We start from the raw sequence: 19,918 nt of genomic DNA, 5'->3' as shown, positions 1-19,918 counted from the left end.
ATATACAGGTACAATACTGTTTACAGTGATATATACAGGTACAATACTGTTTACAGTAATATGTACAGGTACAATACTGTTTACAGTGATATATACAGGTAAAATACTGTATACAGTGATATATACAGGTACAATACTGTTTACAGGTATAATGAAAGATTTGACCCAAAGTTTCAGGTTTGAGTCCGGTATATACTAATTATAAATCTTAAAAGAGGTTTTACCTGAACTATTTTTTCATGTAATTCCTTGCTTTCAACTCCTTCGGGAGAATCTTTAATATCCACCACGGCGTAGATATTCACCTTGTACTGTACACCAAACACCAAACCCTGTACAGTGTACATAATTAGTTAGTTTCTTATTCTTATATAATGTACACCGAATACCAGACCCTGCACAGTGTACATAAAAAATTCATTTCTTATTCTCCTTGTACTGTACACCAAACACCAGACCCTGTACACTGTACAGTGTACATAAAAAATTCATTTCTTATTCTCCTTGTACTGTACAACAAACACCAGACCCTATACAGTGCAAAGAATTATAATTTAAAGATAGTTATTCAGAGGTGTACGCATTTTTAGTGCTGCAGTGTACTGTCTCTGGGCGGTAAAGTAAACACAAGACGGATGTTACAGCCTGACTTGGAAACCATCTTTTACATAAAAAATCAATGAAGTATTCTGGTCATAGGAACCTATTATGTGAATTATCAAATTATCAAAATTAAATGTGTTATCCTCCTAGGATACTAGAGTAATACTGAAGCATCTATTCTTGTTTACAAACACCCAGAACCCAAAACTTAAGACAGTGTATCGTTATAAAAACCAGTTTTAAAACCCGGGTTTCACGAATGGGGTTAGGCATTTTTGTGAATAGCAATATTTTTGTAATGTAATATTATTTTTTTTCAGTTTCTTTATATTTTCCATTTTTTTCGAATCTCTTAAATCAAAATCTACGTAAATGTTTAGACCTCAAAAAAGGAAACTCGGGAGTTTCGTCCAACGATACTCTTTTGAATTTCGGGCTCAGAAAGAAATGGTTTCAATATGTACACAGAGAATACGCAACAGCAATTAACTTTTCTTCCCTTATTACCTTGATACAGTGTACATATTAATAAGTTTCTTATTCTCCTTGTACTGTACACAATACCCTGTACAGTGTACATATTGGCAAGAGCCCGAAATTTAAAAGAGTATCGTTGAACGAAACTCCTGAGTTTCCTTTTTGGGATCCTAACATTTGTGTAGATTTTGATTTAAGAGATTCGAAAAAAATAAAGATTATAAACAAACTGAAAAAAAATATTTCATTACAAAAATATTGATATTCACAAAACTGCCTACCCCCATTCGTGATACCCGGGTTTAAAAACTGGTTTTCATAACGATACCCTGTCTTAAGTTTTGGGCTAAGGAGAATTGAATACAAGGAGGGGGCAATAGGGTTTCCGTACACTTTGCTGTGACGTTTTTGGGCTGCTGGAGAACTAATTTTTGCGTAACAACAATAATAAAGGCAGCTGATCTAATGTAAACAAACATGAGTTAGTATACGGTGAATCTTCATCTAACCCCTGAAATGCACCAAATGTCTGTTTATCATTTGTGTTATTGTTTACAATCTTTATTATTTTTGTTAAGCAAAAACTAGTTCTCCAGCAGCCCAAAAACGTCACAGCAAAGTGTACGGAAACCCTATTGCCCCCTCCTTTTATTCAATTCTCCTTGCATATTGGTAAGTTTCTTATTCTCCTTGTACTGTTCATTAAACACTTGACCCTGTACAGTGTACATAGTTATTTAGTATCTTATTCTCCTAGTGTACTGTACGCCAATCTTGTACATATGTACCCGTTAAATTAACCATACTATTAATACTTATCTCCTAAACATTGTACATATTCTACTGCTATTGTTCGACCACACTGTCTGTTTATGATGGTGCAAAACTGATTTCAGGATTCATCTCTAATTGGATGATGAGATAGATAAATAGATATATGTTACCATGCCGTTGCAATTTTTATTGGTTCAAAATCGTCACCAAGCACGTGACTGAACCCTGATTGGATCAGGCGCTTCCGGAAAGATGAAGCAACGGTGAATTCTAAGCCTACTATTGTTATCAACCTTCTTGGCATCCTTTTTATTATCATTGCCACTAATCCTGTTTCTAATGAAAAGAAAATTATGAAAATATTTTAAATCTAATTTCATCTTAATCTTCAATTACCAAAACTAGACAATAGAGAGGACTACTATTCTCACGGATTAGTGCTTCTGATACGCACAAACTAATTTCTAAACCTACTACGCCTTAATTCTTTTATATTCATACTTATAGAAATCTAGCACTTGTTCTATTCCTGCTACTAAACCCACCACTACTTCTATTCCTATTTATAACCCTACCATCCTCCAATCCTCCCATTCCCCTCTCTGCTTATCCTTTTCTCCTCCTATTCTCCTATCCTACTATTATTTTCTCCTCCTATTCTCCTATCCTACCATCCTCCTATCCTCCTATCCTCCTATCCTGTCCTTCTATCAATGTATCCTTCTGTCCTCCTATCCTCCTATTCTGTCCTTCTATCAATGTATCCTTCTGTCCTCCTATCCTCCTATCATGTCCTTCCATCAATGTATCCTCCTATCCTCCTATCCTCCTATCCTGTCCTTCTATCAATGTATCCTCCTATCCTCCTATCCTCCTATCCTGTCCTTCTATCAATGTATCCTCCTATCCTCCTATCCTGTCCTTCTATCACTGTCCTTCTATCAATGTATCCTCCTATCCTCCTATCCTCCTATCCTGTCCTTCTATCAATGTATCCTCCTATCCTCCTATCCTGTCCTTCTATCAATGTATCCTCCTATTCTCCTCAGAAAAACAGTACCTCTAGAAGACAGGAGCAGGGTTCAACTCCTTCCTCCGGTGGAATAAGAATTTCCTCTGATTTTGAACCTTCCTCCGCACTCTTAAATCTCAGTTTATATACACTAAAATAAGCATTTGATAAATACAGTAAGATGTTTTAAACTAAGTAAGAAGAGAAAAAAATCCAAATTCTGTCGCGAACTTGCAAATAACCCCTTAAATTCTAAAGCTGAAAACCAATGTTGTAAAGCATTGAAATCTTGTTATGTATAGCTACATAAACTGTAAGGGTTTGGAAAGGCCTATAGTAACACTTAAAAATCGACCCTTCATTAAATTTCTTCCGTTATTTGAAATCCCATATCTTAATACAATATTTAAGAGGTTTCAAGGGAAACATAAAAGGAAAATAAAGTACTTGAGAACAAATATAAATGAAACTGTGTGATGTAATTTTAAGTGTCATTCTCATTATCATTAAGATACTCTTTAAATCTTTGTCTGAAAATAAAATGATGAAGCTAATCCGATTTTTCTATCTAAAAATTGATTATTTTCAATTCATATTTTTTCAAGATATGATCAGCCCCCGACCTGATATGAGGAGTAGGAGATTTAGTCCACGTGATCTGGTTCCAGCCTGGACCTAGTTTCAGGTTGGACGGAGGGAGAGGTTTCGTAACAAAGCTTTCGGTCAAACCTTCAGATACAACCTGAAATAAAAACCATGATCAAGGCTATTCTAAACTATAAATACTACCGAGTGTCCCCAAAAAAATTTAGTTGAGAGACGGCTTGAACAACATCGAACTTTGAAATCTTGAAAGCACTAAAATGACAGAGCTGAAATGCAAGAATTTTCTTCTAAAATTAGGTTGACGAATATATGCCGCAAATTCGTCTCTCGAATATCATGTATCGTTGGACACACTGTAGTTACTTTCATGAAAATTTAAAAAAAAAAACTTTTTTAATATTTCACCTCGTGGTCAGATCCTGTTGGTTGGACGCAGTACGTTACACAAACATTGTACGTTTCACCTGAACACGCCAAGTAGAACAAATATTTGAATTTTTACAATAGATCCATGTTTTGAAATGATAAGCTTATTTTTTAGACGGAAAATCACAGTTTAACTTAAAAAAGATCTAGGTTGCACAATGCACATTCAAAATTCCGTGAAAACTAAAGAAAAGAATAATGCAGTCAGCAATACCAGCAATTTTTAATTGAAGTAGAGCCATATCTTCTGAAATTAATTCAAGTTTAACTTCCAAGAGAAACGGTAAATCTCGAAAAAGATTAAAAGACAATTTAAAGAAACAGATTAAGAATATAAAAGATTTGACCTCTTTTATCAAAATAAATAACAAAATATTTTACAAATAAAATAAAACGTATTTTGTCTTTAAAAAAAATAAAAATATGAAGCTTCAACACCCTTATTTTAACACCAATATTAAGATTTAAATAATAATGCCACAAACTAAGATTTTCTAACCCCTATATTTTTGCAATCTATTATCGTGGACCTAGGATATTTCAAACTGTTAGATCAAATAATCTAAGTTTGAAATATCACCAGGTTAAAAATACCACCAGGTTACAAAGATATAGGTATTAGGAAATTTGAGGTTGTGTTAAAGACTATTCCTTTAAACATTTTTTAGTGTGTGAAATTATCCAAAAAAATTATAATTTAAAGAAAATAATAATATTATTAAAACAGAACCTGTTCCAACTATTTCTGGGAGTTTGGAGAAGTTAAATGTTCTCTTGTCCCCACCAACCTCGTAGGAGTTACTGTATCCTATAGACGGAGCCTGGAAAATATGGAAAATGCAAAATGCAAAATTGATAAAAAGAATTCTAGTCTCTGGTTCTGACTTCTACATAATGGAAATTCTTGGCACTCTGTGGAGTGATAAATACTTTGATACGCTTGAGATTATTTTCAAGAAATCATTTCTGTAAATACTAAGGGAAAAAATATTTTGTCTTTCTGCAAATCAACTATTTAGCACCTCAATGTTCATTTCATCCAACCTATTTAACCGTCTGATTGAGTCTGGATCAAAAAAGCAAGTAATCTTTTGTCTGTATAAATGGATACAAAAAGAATGATTCTTGATGCAAAGGATGTAAGGATAAAAATGATCAATTTTAGGGACTTTTCTCCAAGATAAATTAGACTAGACGTCGTCTTCGCCATACCGTAGTAGCTGTGTACTAGCTACGTCGATACAGTACATTGTTGCGGCAAGTATTGTTTATGCTCTGAACAAATGTATGGGGTGTTTTGTTAACATTTTTTTCTTTCTACAGATTGACCACGAGAAGTTAAACGTATTCATTGAAATCAACTCCAAACTGGAGAGTAGGAGAAGAAGGAATTCAACTCCAAACTAAACAGTAGAAGGTTAAAGGAATTCAATTCAAAACTAGAGAGTGGGAGAAGGTTAAAGGAATTCAACTCCAAACTAGACTGTAGGAGAAGGTTAAAGTTAAAAGTTAAATACATACGGTTGTAAATATTTCACTGTATTTCTGTTTATATCCTAGATTACCTGTATGGTCAGTTTAAACTTATGATTGGGCGCAGTAGCTACTGGTGCTTCCCATTTTACTTGGAAACTGTTACAGAACCTAGAAATATCAAGAATATACAACCTAGAAATATCATAGAGTATCAACTAGAAATATTATAAAAACAGAACCTAGAAATATGATAAATACAAAACCTAGAAATATCAAAACTATACAGCCTATATGATATATAAACATAACCCTGAAATATCATAAAGAAATAGAAATATTATAAGTACAGAAGTAAAATTTTCCTTTTCTTCATTCAAACGCTCTCTCTCTCACCTCTTCTAAATAATTAGTAGGAGAAGGTTAAAGGAATTCAACTCCAAACTAGACAGTAGGAGAAGGTTAAAGGAATTCAACTCCAAACTAGACTGTAGGAGAAGGTTGAAGGAATTCAACTCCAAACTAGACAGTAGGAGAAGTTTAAAGGAATTCAACTCCAAACTAGACAGTAGGAGAAGGTTAAAGGAATTCAACTCCAAACTAGACTGTAGGAGAAAGTTAAAGGAATTTAACTCCAAACTAGACTGTAGGAGAAGGTTAAAGTTAAATGTTAAATACATACGGTTGTAATCACTGTATTTCTGTTTATATCCTAGATTACCTGTATTGTCAGTTTAAACTTATGATTGGGCGCAGTAGCTACTGGTGCCTCCCATTTTACTTGGAAACTGTTACAGAACCTAAAAATATCAAGAATATACAACCTAGAAATATCATAGAGTATCAATTAGAAATATTCTAAAAACAGAACCTAGAAATATGATAAATACAAAACCTAGAAATATCAAAACTTTACAGCCTAGAAATATGATATATAAACATAACCCTCAAATATCATAAAGAAATAGAAATATTATAAACAGAACCTAGAAATATTATAATTGCAGAACCTGGAAGTATCATAAATACAGAATCTAGAAATTAATAAATACAAAACCTAGAAATATTATATTTACAGAACCAAGAAATATTAAAAATACAAAACCTATGAATATTAAAACTATACAGCCTATAAATATGATATAATTACAGAACCTAGAAATATTGTAAATACAGAACCTAGAAATATTATAAACATAGAACCTAGAGATATTATAAATACAAAACCTAGAAATATTATAATTACAGAACCTAGAAATATTACAAATACAAAACCTATAAATATTATAAATACAAAACCTAGAAATATTCAAAATGTACCACCTACAAATATCATCAATATTATAAATAAAGTTACTTAAAATAAAATTTATAAACAGAACCTATAGATATTGTTAATATAGAACCTATCAATATTATGAATACAGTGGCCGAATTAAAAGAATTTGAGCGGCGGTTTAAATTTCAACCGCGGCTTAAATATGGTTGGTTCCACTTGAAATTATATCAAATGTTTCAAGATTTAAGCCGGCGCTAATTTTAAACCGGGTTTTGGCAGATTTATACCGCGGCTCAAATTCTTTAAATTCCATCTCAGAACCTATAAATTTTATGAATTTAAAACCTAGAAACATTAAAAATACTGCAACTAGATATATTCAAAAAATGTTTTTATAAGAAGTGTGTTGTAGTCTCGGAGATAAAGGAATTGAGTATTTGTAACAAAATCGACTATTTAAACCCCAATATCTTTAGAACCCGATGTTGTAAACCTTTGATATTTTAAACTTTGATTATTTGATATAACAGAATTTGGTTCCATAGATATAGTGATTAGAAAATCAGAGTTTGTAGCAAAGACTCAATTCCTTTCTACAAAACTTAACTTGACTTGACCTGGAAAAGTATCGAGTCACTTATTTTGTACACATTGCTCTTAAAATCTGTAGTTTTCCTTGTTGTAAACAAAAATTTGGGCTTCCTGGGGTTTAATGAATAATCTTTGGTAAATATATTTTTTTTAATATTTTTCAAGCTTCTATCATTCTCTACCTGCTCTCTAGCTCTAGGTTCCTAGGAGGCAGGGGAATTGTGATAAACGAAATTTTCTCCTCTTCAGAAATTGTCTTCAGCTTCTCATAAACACAAACTGTTGTTATCGTTACATTAAATTCAGTAGCCGAGGGTAGGTTCTCAAACAGGAAGGAGTTGACCGGAGTACCAGATTTATGCTTAACTGCCAACTCCTTCTGAGATTTATTATCCTAGAAACAGAAGAACAAATTTGAAAAATTTAATATTTTCTTTCAACAAATATTTTCAATTTATATTCAGAATATCGAGAAATAGAAATTTAAAAGATTTTATTTTAGAAGAAACTATTAGAATAACATAATTTAAAATTTAAAATACGTTTTTCGGTTTAGTTTCACTTAAAAATCGCTAACATTCTCTTTAATTTGGTTGTTTTCCTACCTTAGAGGTGCAAAGTAGATTATACGCCTTCAACCTTGAATGTCCATCAGGGGCTACCCACTTCAACATTGCACTTCCTAAATTTTATTATTTGACCTGTTTGGATTTCCGAGACGGATACCGAGGCAACCTTCTCAGGTTTAGTGAGAACCGTCTCCGAGATGGGTTGTCTGGTCACACGATCCCCGGTCTTAATTCATGGATTAGAGAATTATTATATATTTGACATAAAAATTGTACGATATGATGTCAGAACTTTTGTGATATAAATCTCGGGATCTATCTTATGGATTAATTTAATTCCTCTGCAAATCCCGTGGTAGTCAAGCCCTGCAAGGATAACTAAGATGAAGGGATAAAGCATTTATCCTCAAATTTAAAAGTGTCCACATTGAAAATCAAGATTAACAGAAAATTAGCAAAAGTTATTAAATTATTAAAAAATTAGAATTGAAATTGTCTACTGGTTTTATTTCTGCATCAGAGTTGGCAACTTTTGAATTGATTGAACTAAATTAAATAGTTTTAGCTAGTTCAGCTGTTCTTATGTTCTAGAACGTCTGAGCTCGATATCCACAATAGAGACTTTTAATTCAAAGCGATTAAATTCCATTTTTTCGGCTTTTTTCCCCAGCATCGTTAGATAGATCCAACCAGAGTTATCTTAATCCAACCAGAGTTATCTTAATCCATCGATTCACAAAAGAAAAGGATTAGTGCTTTCTTAAGGGGTTAATAATACGTAAGTGTTGGCTTAGGGTCAGACTTAAATCTTACCTTGGTTTTCAGTCCTACTCCGTATATTTCTCCGGGAGAAAGGCCGGATATTGTAAAATTGTTAATTTTACTGCTGATCTCTCGTTCAGTAAACCCCTAACGGTTAAATATATAAACATTTATAAAACAAAAAAGGTTAAGGTCTTGAATAGGATTGGCCAGAAATTGCGAATTTTATTAAAAATTGTTCAATTTTACAAACGACTTAAAGGGAGTGTTCGCGAAAAATGAAAGAGGGTATAGGCTTAATGCGATAAAAAAGCGCTTTTGATCAATTTAATTCCAAACAAATCATTCAGATATTACAAACAATAGTCATCGATTATTTTTCGACACATTCGTAAATAGTTGATATTTCATAATATTTTGTATTTTTCACGATCTGAGAGTTTTGAAAACATTTATTCCTGTTTCGAGGATTTTTGATAATGAAGACGACATTTTCATATTTTCCAGGAATGTTCGAAAATCCAGCGCCAGCGAAAATCATGTGAAAAAAAATTAAAAGCCTATACCCCCTTTCATTTTTCGCGAACACTCCCTTAAACTAAATTCGAAAAGGTGCAAAAAATTTTATGAGAAATAAATAAACAAACTTTAATTGAAAGAAGATGTGTTGTGCAACAGTTCATCTCCATCTCCATAATGCTTTAACCATTAACACGTAATTTTAGACATCAAAAGCAATATTAAAACACTTGCCGATGTTTATAAATGTATTTTGATGGGAAAAAATATTTAAAATAGTTTCAATGTCTCAAATAATTCATTGTTTGATCATTTTTAAGGAAGAAGAAGTTTCAAACAAACTTAAAATGCTAAAATTGCTTTTTATGTCTCTTGCTTTTAAGGTAATAAAATTGTTAAAGTTTAAGGGGGATGAACCGTAACAAAGGGGATATGATCAAATACGTGACACCGAAAAGTGTTCAGGAGCACTCTGAATTCCTCTATGAATCAAAAGTTTTACTGTTTAGTAGCCGATCTCACCGTTGTCGCGGCTTTAGTCACATCCCCGAAAGAACCGTTCACATTGAAAGAACCTCTGAAAATTCATAATTTAATATTTTTACACATTCAACATCAAGTTCTGATGCGTATCAAATTGAATATAAAAAGAATACACCTTGATGTAACTTGAATTAAGTATTAAGTAGTTTCGGGAGTTAAAGTTTCTTAAAGTGCATTCATACATAATAAATCTATCTTTATCTTTTTTCTTTTATCTTTTATTTTATTTTTAACTCTTTATAAAACATATTCATTGGGGTTCTTTTATATATGTAAAATATCTAATTCTCTTCTCTTCATACTCGTCTTATTCGTCCTATCTGTCCTACACTTCCTACCCTCCTAACCGTCCTACCCCTCCTAACCGTCCTACCCATCCTAACCGTCCTACCCATCCTACCTGTCATCTCCGTCCTATCCGTCATCTCCGTCCTATCCGTCATCTCCGTCATATCCGTCATCTCCGTCTTACCCGTTCTATCCTTCTAACATTCATTCCGTCCTACCCTTCTTACTCTTCCAGTCCGTCCTACCCGTGATCTCCGAACCCAAAGAGTGGAGGAGCAGGAAGACCTAGTAGTCCTCCTGAGGCGTGCTGAACTAAACTTCCAATATTTGGATCAACTAAACACAAAGAGATATTATCATTTTCAATACAACCTATGAAACTGTCGAATAAAAAGACGACTGTCAGAATCAAGTTTTGATTTTAGATATTAATCCATTGAACTTTTAAAAACAGTAATTGTGCACTGTATTAAGACTGCATTTCACTCAAAAAGATAATGGTAAAACTTTTTGCTTTATTTGCTTTAAGATTTCTTGAAATTTCTTTTCATATTACCAAGTTTTTATGGATTTAATTTAAATTTCAAGGGAATAATAAAAATAAAAATAAAAATAAAAAATAAAATGGATAATATTTAAATTATGAACCCATTGATGGATGTCCCGGTAAATATTAACAGTTCATATTAATAAAGAAATCTGCCGTATCTATTTGTTTGTATCAAAATATCGTCAAAATGTCCAAACCTACTAGAACCAAAATGATTTGTTTTATGTTTGATAACAAACATAAAACAAATCTCCAATGAAAAAGGTAAATTTTAAGGATTCTAGTGTTATTGTTTAAAAGTGTAAAAGCTTTCAGATAAACAAAAACCAAATACTATCACTAGCAAGACAGGCGCGAAGGGCCCTTTAAAAATAATCTCCATTTTTCATTTCAATCTCAAATATATTTTTCACCTGAAAGAATATATTTTGTAAAATCTCCTTTAGGAGGTTCCCAGGATATTTCTATTTCATGAGTTCCAGAGGTTTTCAGCATTCCAGCTCTAAAATATATTTAGATATATTCCAGCTCTAAATATAAAAGAATATATTCCAGCATATATATATTATCTGCGTTTGTACCATACCCGGCGCGTCAATTATGAACTGTCAATGCTGTAATGTTAAACACGCCTACAACTCTACCTGCTAGATCAAAAAACCATGCGCTGTACTTGTCGTCTTCAATCGGATACTGGTTTTTACTCTTCAGCTTTGCTTTCTTACTCACGGTGTTCTTCGTATTCTCAGCTGGGAATATCGTGACGTCATACGAGTCCACGCGGATTTCCCGGTGCGCATGGTCTAAGAATAAAAAGTTAAAAATTCCGTCTGAAATTCTTGCGCGCAACAAGGAATGGATTGGTCAGGATTAAAAATGTTAATGTAAGAACGTTGTACTATTTAAAACCAGAAAATCTTCAAAACTTTTGATTTCAAGTTTTTAAGTGTACAAAGAAGGATGACCATAGAAATTACAATTAAGTCTGTATCATCACCGGCCTAGTCACATCTACAATGCACACAGCAAATATTTGTTGACAGTTAGCAAAACTGTGTATACGCTTCCACCCAAAAACATATCATACATTTTCAAATTAATTCCATTAATTCTGTGGCCAAAAGCTTGCCCTTGGTAGATCTACAAAAAAAGGGTTATTTCGTTAGTATAAAGTAAAAAAGGCCCAGGCGTTGCGACATATCAAAGTTGAAATGGTCATGAAAGTTGATGCATAATTTTCATAGCTGACTACGTATCTCTGTGCAGTGCGTTATCAACTGACCTATCAACCATTTCTCTATTCCTGCCGGAGCCCAAACTATCTTCAGTTTATCCTCTTCTACCTTGATGTGCTCAGAGTCGATCTTAATTCTAGAAATCGATCAGGTAAATATCATATATCAAAAAAATTAAGATTATTTTGTCATTTTTGATTTACAAATAATTTACAATTGAGGAGACTGTACTGTGAGGGTATAACTTCAAGTGCCCCTCAATGCAAAGATCAATATTTATAATTTTAAAACTAATTAGTATCAATTGTGGTTTCTCCACGAAAGTGATTTGCGCATTTCTATTACAGAAAAACGTTTTGGTATTATCAGAATTAAACACCTTTAAACCTAGAAAAGCGATCGATCAGATAAAGTTTTCAAGGTAACAGTTATGAATCAGGCATTGCCATTTTTTCCTGAAATTGAAGGCTCACTTAAATTAAGCTTACATCCCTTAAAGCTCGAGAGTCTAATGTTTGAGTTTATACTTCAATCTGAATTCAAACGTAAAAGAATACTAAGTTTTTTAAGCAATAGAAGCAGCGAAATTTATTATTCATACTTCTATTAAATGTTAATTAAATGTTAATTACTGAGTCGAAATTGCTTGTAAAAACTCACGTAAAAACTACATTCGTAAATTGGGGTTTGCGTAAATTTTAGCTTAAATCGTGAACAGAATCGCATAAAATTCGTCTTTTAGTGAGATTATAAAGGAATGCGCCTGCGAAGCATTTAAATTATAATAATTATAATAACACTGATTTCTTTTACTTCAGGGGATATTAGTTCCAAAACTAACTCTTGACCCATTTCTAACACTGAGTGTTAGAAATGGGCCAAATCTGCATTAAGTTATCTTTTTCAAGAGTATATATCTTTAAATCCAAGACAATTACCGGATTTCAGCTCATGTCGCGTTTTCGGAATATATCCTGGTTTTCAGACAATTACCGGAATTCATATCAATGTCAATTTTGAAGTATTTACGCACTTATGAAACAAAACAAGATTTTTTGATAAGGTAAAATATTAACAAAATAGGAAATAAAAACATACTGTTTTTTTTATAATTTAAAAATCATTACAGCATTTAGAAATCAATATCATATGTTCTTATAAAATAGATTTAACAAGAAATGCGGGAAACTGTTTGTTTAAAATGATCAAAAATAAATCATCCTTATTCTCTAATTTAACAGATAAAATATGGAAACTTAGATTCTAGAAATAATTCAGAAGTTAATTTAGTCTTCATAAGATAATTTTTGTTTTCAGTGATTTATTTTGTTAGTTATGAACGTGAGTTTAGTTTTGAATTGAGGATTATACTCAAAAACGGGAATGTGGGTTTTGTCTCGAAAAGGCCACAATGTTTCAAATTAAGGATATGTTCGAAAATGGAAAACCTAACATTGTCTTGAAAACGGCCAAGAACTTTAATATAAAAAGAACTGCTATTAAAATTTTTATTTAAATAAAAAGTTAAAAATTGGGAATTGTTGTCCTCGTCATGTTTAATAAAATGTTGGTTATAGTTTTTATTATCGATTTTTACTCTGGATATGGGCCGGGATCCCAAAAACCCAGTCTTTCAATTTGTGCCCATGTCTAACTTAACACTCAGTGTTAGATATGGGCCAAGTGTTAGTTTCGGAACTAATGTTCCCTGTACTTATTATTCTATATTTTACTTTTCTCCGGAGTTGAATGTTCTTTTTAACATTAGATTTAACAAGTTTCCACATTTTCTCTTCGTTCAGAAGAATAAATGTTGGGAGAGAAGTTTGAAGTTTTGGCAAACCTCGCAGATAATTTCATCATAGATATTTCCCTTTTTGAGAACAACACCTTTGATCAATTAAAATAGGTTTTAAAATAATCTATGTTATTCACCTTGGTAAACATATTTTCTTGAAGGTTTCATCAGAGTGAGTGAGAACTCTCAGAGTAGATTCTATTCCTGGGATAAATACTTTTATCAGATTTAATATTAGATTTATTAGGAATCAGAAGATCATAAATACAGAAAAGTCTAGAAGATATAGAAGATCATACCTGAATAATGGGCTAGAAGATCTAGAAGATCCTACCTGAAGAATGGGCTATAAGATCTAGAAGATCCTACCTGAAGAATGTGCTAGAAGATCTAGAAGATTCTACCAGAAGAATGTCCTAAAAGATCCAGAAGATCCTACCTGAAGAAAGTGCTAAAAGATCTAGAAGATCTAGAAGATCTTGAAGATCTTGAAGATTCTAGAAGATTATACCTGATGAATGTGCTAGAAGATCTAGAAGATCCTACCTGAAGAAAGTGCTCGAAGATCTAGAAGATTTAGAAGATCCTACCTGAAGAATATTATAGAAGATCTAGAAGATCCTACCTGAAGAATGGGCTAGAAGATCGAACAAGAACAAGAAATCCTCCCCTGAGCTCTTCTCCAGGTCTTGATAGTAAATATCTCCGATCTTCTCAATGTTCCTGAGTAGTCTGGAGATACTTCTGAAGAAAACGCACCAGGAAAGAGATCCAATGGAGCAGATTATACAACAGATCTAGAATAAGCTGGATATAAAACTGGAAAATCCTTACAAAACTAAAAAGTTCGTAGTGTTGGTAATTACTTTTTTTGCTTGTATTTTACATGACAAACGAATTAGAGATAATATCAATTATATGTTTGATTTTTTTAATCTGACCCTCGTGGAACTGGCTGTATAACAGCGTACCTGGAAAACTATAACCTAACCTTGAGAAAATGAATCTATAACCGTGTACCTGGAGAACTACTTAGCCCTGAGAAACTGACTGTATAACAGTGTACACGGAGAACTATCTGACCCCGAGAAACTAACTTTATTACCGTGTACCTGGAGAACTATCTAAACCCTGAGAAACTGACTTTATTACCGTGTACCTGGAGAACTATCTAAACCCTGAGAAACGGACTGTATTACCGTGTACCTGGAGAATTATCTAACCCTGAGAAACTGACTGTATAACCGTGTACCTGAAAAACAATCCAACCCTGAGAAACTGACTGTATAACCGTGTACTTGGAGAACTATTTAACCCCTCAGAAACTGACTTGCAATACTATCTAACCACTAAAAAACTGACTGTATAACGGAGTACCTGAAGAACTATCCAACCCTGAGAAACTGACTTTATAACCGTGTACCTGGAAAACGTTTTAACCCATAAGAAACTGACTATGACCGAGTACCTGGAGAACTATCTAACACTGAGAAACTGACTGTATAACCGAGTACCCGGAAAAACAACCTGTATAACCGTGTACCCGGAAAACTGCATGTATAACCGTGTACCCGGAAAACTACATGCATAATCGTGTACCAGGAAAACTACCTGTGATTCGTTTAACTGGAAAACTACCTGTATAGTGTATAACCGTGTACCCGGAAAACTACCTGTATAACCGAGTACCCGGAAACTACCTGTATAACCGTGTACCTGGAAAACTACCTGTATAACCGTGTACCTGGAAAACTATCTGAATGTACATGATGATAATGAAGAAATGAACTTTCTTCCCCTCGCACTGGAAGTGTGCAGTTCCGTTGTCAAGTCCTAGAGCTGGAATCTGCAGGACATCCAGGTCACACAAGGACGGTTTCCGACTCTCCTCAGCCTACAATATAATCACGTGCAGAGTGCCTCTCATAGGATATTTAAAACATTTTCATATTTAAAGTTGAATGATCTATAAAAAAAACTTGAATTGATTAATCAAACGAAGAAAATGGGTCAAACTAAGCTTGCCATTTTGAAGAATATTTCTAGTGTAGGATTAACATTGGATGTATAAAGAAATGATTAATTAATAAGATAAATGGAAAGAAAAAAAATTAAATGTTGGAAACTTGAATCACAAAAATCTATCAGAATTTGGTCCATTACTCATTTTAAAGAGAATCAAGAAACAAGATCGTCATAGTTTAAAATTGTACGGTGTGTTCCACAGTCCTGGTTTATTTCAAGTTCACCAGCTATAGAAAAGCTGTACAGTACAATTACAGACTACGTGAGGCAAACCGGGATGATCCACTTCTAGTGAAATATATTTGGTCCAGGGCTACAATAAAGTAGAATAAATAAGACGCTGAGTCTATTTAAAAGGGACCCAGTCTTAAAAATTGATGCAAAATTTTCCTATATTTGTGGGATATGATTACCTCTAAGGCGAAGTATAGGTTGATCGGAATGAAGAATGTGAGAAGAATTAGTTCCATGATATTCTTGAAAATATACATGTGATGGATTACACTAGATCTCTTCAACGACATGCAAACCTATACAAAACAAGATACACATATTAATATTTTAAAAGAAGGATCGTGATTTAAAAATGAGGATCATAATTTTCTTTTAATTAACACATTTTTAGAATAATTGATCATAAATCCAGAATCTGGAACGATCTATATGAACGTATTTTCCTAAATCAAACTCAAGAATCTGGAATGATCCAACGTATTTTTCTAAATCTAAATCAAGAATCTGGAATGATCCAACGTATTTTTCTAAATCTAAATCCAGAATCTGGAATGATCTACGTATTTTTCTAAATCTAAATCCAGAATCTGGAATGATCTATGTACTCTTCTAAATCTAAATCCAGAACAGGGAATGATCTACGTATTTTTCTAAATCTAAATCCGGAATCTGGAATGATCTATGTATTTTTCTAAATCTAAATCCAGAATCTGGAATGATCTATGTACTCTTCTAAATCTAAATCCAGAATCTGGAATGATATACATATTTTTCTAAATCTAAATCCAGAATCTGGAATAATCCATATATTTTTCTAAATCTAAATCCAGAATCTGTACTGATATATGCATTTTTCTGAATCTACATCCAGAATCTGTACTGATCTACGTATTTCTCTAAATCTAAATCCAGAATCTGTACCACTAAGTACATTAAGACACATTATTACATCTTTCTCAAAGAAAGACATGTTTCCAAGGGTTACCTCGTTTCTGCGTCTTCTTCTAGAAATAGCCTCCGTATTTGCCTAAATATTAGATAATATATTTTTGAAAGTAAAAAAAAACATAAATTAAAATCATAAAATTAGAAAACTATAATTCAGTTAGAATTAAGATGTTAGTTACTCCATTTTTCTATGGCTTATCATTATTTTAATTTTAAGTAACTTTTGATTTTTGGAGTTGCATGTCAAATTCACGTTGGTGCCAGCTTGCACCTTTGTCAAATATCTAGATATCTTTGTTTTCCTTCAGAAAATTGATAAATTTGTAGCTGCATAAAGAAATAAATTTACTTGTTTTAAAGGATTGTAAACTTAATTTCAAGTACACCCTCTCTGCCAAGATGTCAATGTCCGATCAACAACGGTATCCTTGAAAACTTTATCTATTCAATAATATGGAAAGATATTACGTGAAACTAACGTAAATTGGAAAATAGATTGAAATCTTCAATGTTTCCAGTCATAACTTCTCTTATTGAAAAGCTATTGAGAAGAACGATAATGTTCTGAATTTCATATATCGGATTATTTTTATATGTTTTTCTGNAAGGATTTTAAACTCAGGATAGTTAATTCATAAACAAGGATTCTAAACTCAGAATAGTTAATTCATAAACAAGGATTTTAAACTCAGGATAGATAATTCATAAACAAGGATTCTAAACTCAGGATAGTTAATTCATAAACAAGGATTCTAAACTCAGGATTGTTAATTCAAAAACAAGGACTTTAAACTCAGGATTGTTAACTCAAAAACAAAGATTATCAACTGAAGATAGGTAAATAAAAGAATTCTAAACTAAGGCTGTTTTAATTCAAAAACAAAGATTTTGCAAGTTTATTTATCCATACTTCAACTTGATTTAGATTCTTCAAATATATGGGGAAAAATTAAGATTAACCCAACGAAATTGGATGAAATGGGATGAACAATATTCTTTAATTCCCCTGAAATTGAAAATCAGTTTTGTTTCTCAAAAAAAGATTAATCTTACCTTCGACTATATTGTTGTAGAACCTCTCAATTTTGCCCGCCACCCTCGGGATCTTCAAGAAGAACTTCTCTGCCATGATCACCAACATTGTCTACAATAGTATACATCTCCTTCATGATCCACTTAAACTAGCACAGGGGGTGTATATTTATTTATATAATTATATTTCCCCCCCCCTCTCTAATTTAAAAATAATTGTTTACCCCAGAAGATATTTATGTTTGTGCGGAACGAAATTTAATTAGTTTATTCACTTTATCGGGGAAAATTAATAATTTTTAGAAAAAATAAATAAATCTTTTGGTAAAATAATGAAATAAATGAAAAACTTGCTTTTTGATGTACAATTTTGCTTTTCCCCCTTGATCTTTTCACTCCTTAAAAACATATACCCCTGCACTACACAAATTAAACAAAAATATGGACGCTCTAACGCAAAATTGAAAACTCTGCCGATTGCTCCTTTTAAACCGAAGCTAGAAAAAAGTGTGTAGTAGTTTCCTATTGTACAAAAATGGATTGAGCGATAAAAAGGCATATATGTGTTAGTGACAGTAAAAGCTTTGCGACACTTCAAAATTGACCCGGTGTTTAAAATTGATGCATATATTTTCTAGCTGTCTGAATCTATGTGTACAGCGTACTCACGCTATAGCGTTAGCATAAAATATGGCTGAGCTGTGTTGTGATTACATTATAGATAGATAGATATTCATCATTAAAGGGTGTAATGTATGTAACAAGTAGATACATTTATAAAATTTCAACAATCATTTCCTGTCTAACAAGCAAAATAGATTTTATTTCCATTTTGATTTTAGAAGCTTTTTCTAAAATTCTATTTTTTTTCTCTCTCAGTGAGGGAATCCAACATAGGTTGAAGAATTTTCTTTTTCTTCAGAATCCGTTTTTTTCCATGGGTATACCTTTATATATATATACAGTCTGTCTGTTTGTTTGTATGTCCGATCATAACTCAGCAACCCCTTTCCCAATTTACCTCAAATTTTGATTGGGGAACTTGATAGAACCACGGGAATGTTTGCAAATTTTATATTGAGTAGGTTGAATACTTAAAGGTAAAGTTTGGTTTCCAGGCAAAGATGGGTTCCCGAGCTAGTATATTAAACTAGAATTTAATATATGAATATACTTCCTAACCTCCAGTATACTGGAATATCTCTATCCAAACTAAAGTTATCTACTTCAAGATTTAATCTATGTAATATATATATGTATAAAAAGCTCGGGACAAGATTAAATCTGAAAAGGCTTGAACCTTCTCGATAAAGAGAAAATTTCTGTCTAAAACTTTATAACACTACGAATCAAAATAACAGATTTATAAATAGTTAATGTATGTTAAATGAAGGTATACTGGAATTTTTATGTTGAAAATATTGGTTCAATTGTTAAGATTTGGGACATTTTGGAAATCTTTGCAACATTTTTGATCAATTTTCCCCATACCCTGTCGGAAAGTTGGGAGGAAGATTTTGATTTAAGAAACTAGAAAACAAAAAGAAAATAAAAGAAAGCCATACAAAATAAAATTTCTTAACAAAAAAATATCGATATCTACAAAACTGCCTGACCCCACACATGAAACCGGGTTTCCATTACTGGGTTTCAATACGATATCTTAAGTATCAGGCTCTTATCCCTGTATCTACCTGAATGAGAAGAATGTATGGAGAATACTGAAGGAAAAGGGTTAAACAAACATCAACACATTTCTCATTAAAGTTAGCGTAGTTGACTAGTGGAACCACGAGACTAGACGGATACGGGAACAGAGCATTATCCAACCTCTCAGAGTACGTCGTGTTCACGTAATCAATACCTAGAAGAGTATAAAGGTCAATATTTGATACAGTGAAACCCTTAATAACGAAAACATCGGAAGAATTTATCAAATGTCGTCTTGAAAATTTTTCAATGAGTTTTATACTATATTACGTAAATTTCAGTATTTGCGAAAATAAATAAATAGCCATGAATATGCGGGAACAGTTTTAAAGAGTTCCATATAATCATTTAATTAAAAAACTAAATATCTGCAACATTTCATTATTAGAAAGTGAAGAATACGACATTTGATGAATTCTTTCGATGTATTCGTTATTCAGGGTTTCACTGTAGATAAAATGAGT

General features: G+C 32.5%; 1 protein-coding gene across 2 annotated transcripts; it reads right to left on the bottom strand.

Moving 5' to 3' along the window:
- Positions 1–224: 224 nt before the first annotated feature.
- LOC111708544 (collagen alpha-1(XIV) chain) lies at positions 225–7,919 on the bottom strand (the record flags this gene model as incomplete). 2 transcript variants are annotated; one of them, XM_023481950.1, is given in 8 exon segments in its annotated part: positions 225–332; positions 2,915–3,017; positions 3,490–3,608; positions 3,878–3,936; positions 4,629–4,719; positions 6,093–6,171; positions 7,424–7,635; positions 7,847–7,919. In XM_023481950.1, coding segments are annotated over 8 exon segments (840 nt in total), but the record flags the coding sequence as incomplete, so codon positions are not given.
- Between the last annotated feature and the right edge of the window lie 11,999 nt (positions 7,920–19,918).

Source organism: Eurytemora carolleeae, unplaced genomic scaffold (genome assembly GCF_000591075.1).
Source record: "Eurytemora carolleeae unplaced genomic scaffold, Eaff_2.0 scaffold824, whole genome shotgun sequence".
Lineage (NCBI taxonomy): Eukaryota > Metazoa > Arthropoda > Copepoda > Calanoida > Temoridae > Eurytemora > Eurytemora carolleeae.
Note: the sequence above shows the minus strand (reverse complement) of the source record. Positions and strands in the feature narration are given on the sequence as shown.